This window comes from Apis dorsata, unplaced genomic scaffold, assembly GCF_000469605.1.
Source record: "Apis dorsata unplaced genomic scaffold, Apis dorsata 1.3 scaffold_41, whole genome shotgun sequence".
Classification (NCBI taxonomy): Eukaryota; Metazoa; Arthropoda; class Insecta; order Hymenoptera; family Apidae; genus Apis; species Apis dorsata.
The window spans coordinates 41338-50097 of NW_006263343.1; the positions used below are offsets into that span (position 1 = coordinate 41338).

Consider the following 8760-nt stretch of genomic DNA (forward strand, 5'->3'; position numbering starts at 1 on the left):
TATAATAATATATAATAAGAAAAATATAAGGAATAAATGTAAAAAAAAAATCCAAATGTATAATTTCTAATTATTTTTATATACAAAGATCTTTCATAAAAAAATAGAATTATTTTATTTTGAGTAAATAATTGAATAGAAAATGTAAATTAAATATTAATTAATAACTGTATTAAATTATTATAATAACATAATTATTATTATAATGTACAATTCTTTAGAAAAATCATTTTTCTGAAATATTTTATATTTAAGATTTAAAATATATTGAATTAAAAATTTAAAAAATTTTTAATTGTAACTAATTTAATATTAATTATAATCAATAGACATACAAATCATATCCCTGTCCGTGAATATTACATTCTGTTTGTGATCTTTGCTTTTGTAAATACTCTCTATAACATTTACTGCAATAACCTTCCCATTCGGCATTTCCATAAAATCCACAACCATTTTTACATTTAAGATCAGCTTCATCAATTCTTAAAGTGGGTGTTTTTGTTGAATACATTTTGAAAAAATTTTTAAGTTCGTAAGTTTTTTTTGTATATAATATTGATCTTTAATCAATAGGTTAAGCAAAGAAGATAACAAAGTTAATCACATATTGATGTCTTTTAAACGAATAAATTTTAGAGTAAATTAAAGAGAGAAAATAATGAAAAAGGATAGAGATAAAAATTATGAATCAGCGCCATCTCTAGAGTGTTACAGATAAAACAAAATATGAACAAAGATAACAAATAATAGAGATAGGGTAAGAATTGCTCTATTTCTGAAAGACATTTTTTTTTAAACGCAAGATAAAGTAGAGAGCCAAAAACATTTTAAAAGAGATGGTGTTTAGTTTTTATCCTATCTTTATCTTTTTCTACTATTTGTTTTTCTTATTTTATTTTCATTTGCGGCACTCTAGAGATGGTACTAATTTTATATAATATTATTATTATGTAAAATAATTTTATAATTTTTATTTTATTCTTATTTTTTTCACTATTTTCATTCTTTATTTTTTTTTTTATTTATATTTGTTCTTAATAAAACAAAATAAATAAATATATATTTAACAATATATTTAAAATGAATATAAAATGAATATTATAAAAATGAATATTTAAAAATTATATTTAACATCGATTTCTGTCAAAATTAGAAAATGATTCAATCTCTTTTTCGTTCTTTATATAAAGAATAAATATATATATTGATGATATTTTTAGAAAATTAATTTTAAAGACCAAAAAAAAAACAAAAATTCATACAATAAAAATGAGGTTTATTAAGTTTGTTTTTAGATGAAATAAAAACAGAATGTACTTCATTTAAGAGAAATTTAAATTGCTTATCATTTAATAAATAAATCTGAACCAATATTTTTATATGTCAATTTTTGTATTTATTTTGACTTTTAGAATATTTTTCCCAAAAAGTATCCCAAAATATATTAATGTTTTGTATAAAATATTTTATAAAAATTGATTTTATTTTTAATAAAATATTTATTTTTTCGAATTTTTTTTATAGTAATAATTAATCATTATTTATTATTTGCGTATTATTCATTGTAATTGAAAACTATATAATAATTATAATTTTTAAGACTTAAAATTGAAATAAAATATATTAATTTTCAACACATATGTTAAAAAATACAAATTTTTTATTATTTTATAAAATTATTTAATACATATATAATTTATATAGATATACTCCATTTTTAAAGCTTACTTTAATATTTTTTTGACATATTAATTAGAATTTTTTTTAGTAAAATCATAGAAAATATAATTATAAATATAATTTCAAATTTTGCCGCGCTTTTTATTAAGGTTATTAAGAGAAATGTTTTCGCTATTTAAAAAAGAACAAGGGTTTTAGTTTGTTTTCTCATTTAAAAAGTAAAGAATTAAATGTTTTTTATATTTTGTTAAAAATTTAAAATATATATGACAAAATGATGCATTGTACAAAAATGTTAACTCTTAAAAAGGTATATATTTTATTTAAAATAATAAAAGATTTTAATTAACCTAGTAGTTAAAAATTATTTTTGTATTATTATTAATTTTAATCTTATCTTAAGATAAAGATTATAAATATAAAAGATATATATTAAAAAATATAAACATTATAATGTTTTTATTGATTTTATTTTTTTTATTTATGATAATAATATTATATATTATTTTTATATTTATGGTATAATAATTATTGTAAATTTTCTTATCATGATTTTTTATTTATAACATCTAATTAAATTAATTTTTCTTTTTAATGTATGGCCTCTAAAATATTTATGATAAAAGATACCTTTGTCGTCCACATTAAAATATATAACAGAATATAAATTTATCAATAATAGCAATATATATTTTTTAATAAAACCTCAATTTCGTCATTTTTATAAAAATGTACATATAAAAAATGTATCTAAAAATTTAATTAAACCAATAAGTCCAAGTGGAATATTTAAAAATTTATTACATAGGTTTGATCTTTTCAGGCAAAAATATGTAAGTATAATTATATTATGAATTTTATAATGTTAAATAATAAATATATATTAAACATTAATACAAATTTATTTATATTTTATTGTATTTTAGTATTTAAGTGGATTAGGCTATTTATTATATGATGACATTCCTAGAAATCTTAATTATTCAATATTTTTTAAAGGTATGTTTTTGATTTTAATATTTTGACATCATTTAATTAGATTTAATAAATTGTTGCATGATTAAATTATTTTTATTTATTAGGTTTTAATATGCCAGATACATTTTTCTCTTGGTTTTTAATCACAGAATTGCATGTTTGGATGTTAATGGTACGTTTTATGGCTGAAGGAGAAAAAGGTAAAGTAGTTGTAAAGAATATTGTCGAAGCCATGTGGCATGATGTTCTTGCAAGAGTAGAATTACTTGGTGTAAGTATTTAAATTATTTATTATCATTGAATTACAATTTATATAAGTATATTTATTTCATATAAAAGTTTTATATTTTAAATTTTAAATTTTATTTTTATTTTAATTTTAATTTTTACTAATCAATTTATTGTGTAAAATATATTTATTTCTTTTTTTAGCCAATTGCTCCAAAAGTGAAAAAGGAACAATTAATGGAATTAACATATCAGTTTAATGCTGCTGTAATTGGTTATGATGAAGGAATTATGTCAGATGATAAAATATTAGCTAGTGCATTATGGAGAAGGTTTTTTTCTTTAGAATGTAACAATCCAGAACATCTAGAAAAACTTTTAATTTATGTTAGAAAACAGGTAATGAAAATATTTTTATTTTCTTATGGCATATTATATAATAATATGATTATTTTGCTTTTAGATTAGTGAATTTGATAAAATTCCACCTGAAAAAGTTTTCCAAAAATCAATAGTAAAATGGGTAGATTTGTAAATTATCAAGTGAAATTTATTAATATTTCTGAATGAATTTGTAAATTTTAACTAGTTATAATTTAATGCAACAAATATATTAAATCTATATATCAAAATTTCATCTTTTATTTCAATTATATTTAATAATTAATAATATAATTAATAATAATAATTAAGTTATTAAAGTATTACATAATTTAGTTTCTGAACCTACAATTATATGACATAAATATTGTTTTTTACAATTTAAATCACAATTTTCTTGCAATGAAAGTTCTGCTTGTTTGTAAAAATTCCTATAATAACAATAATATAAATAAATTAATGAAAACAAATTATATAAAAAATATATAATTTTATATTTAATATTTTATTTTAACTGTATCATACCTATAATATTTGTTTAATAATGTTTCATTCTTTGCTGCTATAGAGAGCCAATCACTTAAAGATTTGGCAGATAAATCAATAAGGTCATATTCTTTTTTAAAGGAATATGATTTATACCAGATTGGTCTAACATGGATATTTTTATTGGCAAAACTGAGATCATACATCCAATTTTGGTAATCAATTACTGCCTGCAAGAAGGAATTAATATATTCTTACACCAAATTAAGATAAGTCTATAATCATTTACATAATTATATTTATTTAATTTAGATTATTTTTTATTATAAATAAATAAAAAATTAACTTACATAACTACTACAATTCACTATATATATTTTATAATTCGGATTCAATTTTGAATAAGCTGTTATGCTACCACCATTCCAACCAATATGTTTTGGTTTATCAGAATTATAAAATATTGCTATTTCATCATTATGAGTATGTCCATTAAATTCAGCTTTAATTAAATGGGAGAATCTATCAATTATTCTTAAGTATTCTCGTTTCCATGTCTTAAAACAATTATTACTATTAAAAGGTATATGGGATAAAATATGTACAAATTCATTATTCTTTTCTGCTTCAGAAAGAATATTTAGAAGCCATTGCAGTTGATTATCAGGATCTTTTGGATTATACCAAAGCCACCTGAATAAATAAACAAATAATTAAAAAATATATATATATAAAATGAATTATAATTAAAATAAATTATAAAATAAAATTTTGAAATTAATAATTATTTTTTAAAAAATTTATTTTTAATAGTAATTATTAATAGCAATTATTACTATTATTATTTTATTACGATTATAAAATCATAATATTTATTTCACATACCAATTGTAAGAGTAACAAATATTACTATTTAAGGCTATAATTCTAAATCCTTTTTTTGGGATAACAGTATAATATCCCCCTTGAAGTATTGTAGAACGCGTAGATTCTGGTAACCAACCATATCCAATCCATAAATTTGCCATTAATTTATAAAGCCAATTTGTAGTTAAATTATCTTGTGTTATATTTTTTGGTGCAAATCTATATTTAATTTAAAAATTTTATATGCAAATGATTCAATTACTAAATTAAAAAATATAAAATCAAATGTTTAAAAAAAAAATATCCAAAAAGATTTTTCAAAAATCAAAAATAAAAGGCATATTGATATCTTTCGATTATAAACATATAATTTGCAAAAAATTTATTTTCTAATAGTAAAATCAATTTTTCAAAATTAAAATTTCACTAAACTTACTGATTTAAAGGATGTGGTTCATGATTTCCAAGTACTGGATACATTATAGTATTGTTAAAAAGATTATGAATGTAATCATACATTTTTATAAGACTTTGAATATTTCCTTCCTTTGATGTCTCCCATACTCCATGATCTATTATATCACCAGTAAAATATATAAAATCTATATCCTAGAAATTAAAATAAATTTCATTTAAATTGTGATATAAATCTATATCTTATAGTACTTGTAATTTGTTAAGTACATCTAAACTTATGAGCAACAGATTCTATATATTAATATAATAATTTTAAAAAAATTACTAATACTAAAATAAAAAAAAATGAAATTTTTAAATAAAAATTAATAAATTTTAAATTTTATGTTTAATTAATCATTGTCTGGATTTTATTAATCTTTTTTTATTGAATTATTTATAATTTTGGTACCTGATGTGTATCCTTCATGTGATGTAAAGCATCAATAATTGCATGCCATGGAGTATCACAGGATCGATAATCTCCCCAAAATCCAGCAAATGAAGATATATCAGTTTTATTTTGATCTTTTCGGCAGCAAACTGGTTCTCCACAATTTGCATTATTATTTACTTCATAGAGAGGATCATAATGCAGATCCGTTATTTGTAAAATTTTAATTTGTTCTTGTGTTTCATTTTCAGTAATTGTTATATTAAAATTGTTATTAATATCAATATTCCAATCAAATTTAGAATCATTTAAAGGACAAGATTTAGATTCCAGGACAACACCACAAATTGTACTAGCTGTTAAATTTGGTTTGGAATCTATTATATACAAAATAATAGGCTACAAAAATAAAAAATTATGATAATCTATAAATAAAATTAAAATATTTTGATAAATAAAATGATAAATAAATAGTTAAATATAAAGCTTAATTACCAAGTTTGATTCAATAACTCCTCTACATACTCTTTCTGTTTGAATGTTTAAAAGCACACATAAATTAATTACATTGTTTTTTATATTTTCTTCAGACATTCCTTTATGTCGTAAATTTATAAATGTTGTTAAAATTGTTTTACATATTATACATATTTTAGTACTTGAATTAGCTGGGAAAGATCTCCAATCAGAATTTTGAAGTTCCATGGGAATCTTTAAAAAGTTAATCATATTCTTGAACAATTCTCCTTCATGGTTTAAATTTGTCCATAATTCAATTTCATTTGAAAATGAAATTACATCTACATCTGTTAATAAATAAATTTTTTATTATTTTTATTAAACAATTCAAAAAAAATAATTAATATAATAAATAAATAAAATAATAATAAATAAAATAATTTTCTTAAAAATTTTAACTAACAAAAGAAAATTAAAATTTATAAATTACATTAAATTTATGAATTAAATATAATTCTTTAAATAATATTTTATTAATTTAAATACAATATATGTTTATTAGAATATTATTCAATTAGAAAATATTATTAGTTTTATTATTATTCGTAATTATAACATATATTGTATATAACATATTTTTATTAAAAAATGAAAATACTTTTATTTTCTTAATTTATTTTTATTTATTTAAATAAATAATTTATTTAAATTTATTTTTATTAATTATAATTTACTTTAAATTAATTATTTTATCTCACCTTCTATATTTAAAGCGGAACTATTAATAATTAAAATTAATAAACTCAAAATTAATTGTTGCAACATTTTGTTTTTCCACTTCAATTCAATTCAATACTACGTTTAATTCAATGTTTCCGTTGTTTCCCCCTTTTTTTTTTATCTTGTTTGAATATTTTTTTACTGATAAATGGTGCAATATTTTCTTGAAATGATTATTCTCTGATTTTAAAAATAAACATTCAATATTAAGAAATATAATTAAAATTTAAATAATCTTATATACTAGACATTACATCTAAAATTTTAATATATTTAAAAAAGTAATATATATATATATATATTATGTATTATCAAATTGTTAGAAATTCTAATAATAAAATTAAATTCTTCAAAATTAAGAAATCTATAAATATAGAATAATTTCTTCTGTTAAAATAATATTTTCGAATAAATCAATATTGAAAATTAATAAAGGTATTAATATTTGTAACATTATAATATATAATATATAATAAAATTAAACTATTTTTTATTTAATATATATAATTTTTTACTAGATTAAAAATTATTCTATTCATTTTTTTTTTCGTATATTAAATATGATCGCGTTGATAATTTGACATATTTTAAAAATTTGCAATATTCTTTTCTTATAAAATTATTTGTTTTAATTTTTTCTGATTTTTTTTTTTTTATATGTTATTTTACATTTTTCACGTGCATTGATATAAAAAATTTTTTAAAATTTTGATTGTTTGAAGTTGATTTATTGACAAGTTAGAAAATTAATATAAAAAAAATCATTATTTTATTAAATTTATTTTATTATATTAAATTTCTTAATTAAATTTATAAATTAATTAATTTTAAAATACTAATATTAATGATAAAATTTTTCATTAACTGTATCGATAATATTAATATTAACAATTTGTTATTTTCATAGAAAAATATCAATATATTAGAATATGTTATATATTAGAAAATAAAGAAATTATTTCGCGTGCTGAAACGAAATTTGTTTAAAAAAAAAATAAAGAGAGCAAATTTTTATAATAAATAGATAACATTGGAATATCATATTTGGAATATCAAAAATTATTTTCAAAAAATTTAAAATTTAGATAAGAAAAAATAAGAAAAAAATTAACTTTTTTAGATTAAAAGATTGTAAAACAAATAAAAAAAATTCAATTATCAATATCAAGAAGAAATTAGAGAAATTTAAAAATAAAATATATAAATATAAAAAAATATTTATTTACAGAAATTTAATAAGTCTACATTTAGTCGAACACTTATCAATAAATTAATAAACTTTATACAAAAACTGTTACAAAAAAATTTACTAATGTTTTAAAAAAAATATAAACAAGAGCGAAACAAAACTAGAAATTCTCTTATTAAAAGTTATAAAATTTAGAGACTAATTTTGATGTTAAATGTTTTGAAGAATATTACATTATATGCAATTTTATTTATAAAAAATATAACATAATTTTCAATTCTTCGTGTTTTTTTTCGATTTAATTAGATTGAAAAATGTTTCGTTTTATTATTTTTATAATAATAAAAAAAATTAAAGTATTATTATTATTATTATTATTAAATATTAAATACATATATTTTTATTGTTTTTTTAAAATATAACACTATACATAATTAAAAAAAGACAAAGTATATTGTGCAATATTTGTTTGAATTTTGAAATTTATTATCATTTATCGATTGATATTGCTCAAGTATATTTGAAAGATTTTTATTCTGATAAAATCTGATATCTAATTGCGACAAAAAAAATGTGATTTATTTATATTATTTTTTTTTAAATTATTTATGTCTGTACTTCTGTCATTCTTTACTTCCATTGATTTTATTCAATTTCTCAAAATATCAATTTTAAATAATATAAGTTGAATTCCTCCTTCAATTGTTTAAATTGATTTTAATCCTTTTAGATAAAACAAAGTTTGTAAAAGCTTGAAATATTGATCATAATCAATCTATTTATTATTTATTTAAAGTAATTTTATAAAAAATCCACTAATTAAAAAAATTCTTTATTTTCACATTTCATTGACATTAAA

At 17.7% G+C, this 8760-nt stretch overlaps 3 protein-coding genes across 3 annotated transcripts in view; 1 reads left to right on the forward strand and 2 right to left on the reverse strand.

Moving 5' to 3' along the window:
• The window catches only part of LOC102671247 (rab5 GDP/GTP exchange factor), a 3546-nt gene extending 2844 nt beyond the window's left edge, over window positions 1–702 (reverse strand). Inside the window, exon 1 of the mRNA XM_006608585.2 lies at window positions 336–702. Coding sequence (XP_006608648.1) covers window positions 336–514 — 179 coding nt within the window. The 5' untranslated portion in view covers window positions 515–702. The remainder of the gene's footprint in view (window positions 1–335) is intronic.
• Window positions 703–1820: 1118 nt separating this feature from the next.
• On the forward strand, window positions 1821–3523 carry LOC102671600 (ubiquinol-cytochrome-c reductase complex assembly factor 1). The gene is made up of 6 exons (XM_006608588.2): window positions 1821–1993; window positions 2310–2516; window positions 2610–2682; window positions 2766–2932; window positions 3094–3288; window positions 3353–3523. The coding sequence occupies exons 1-6, from the start codon at window positions 1958–1960 to the stop codon at window positions 3422–3424; spliced, it is 750 nt and encodes a 249-aa protein (XP_006608651.1). The 5' UTR covers window positions 1821–1957; the 3' UTR covers window positions 3425–3523.
• A 41-nt stretch (window positions 3524–3564) lies between these two features.
• Window positions 3565–6777, reverse strand: LOC102671468 (sphingomyelin phosphodiesterase 1-like). The gene is made up of 8 exons (XM_006608587.1): window positions 6691–6777; window positions 5969–6279; window positions 5492–5872; window positions 5060–5232; window positions 4642–4842; window positions 4107–4449; window positions 3796–3986; window positions 3565–3701 (listed from the first exon to the last, which is right to left on the reverse strand). The coding sequence occupies exons 1-8, from the start codon at window positions 6755–6757 to the stop codon at window positions 3578–3580; spliced, it is 1791 nt and encodes a 596-aa protein (XP_006608650.1). The 5' UTR covers window positions 6758–6777; the 3' UTR covers window positions 3565–3577.
• Window positions 6778–8760: the final 1983 nt, after the last annotated feature.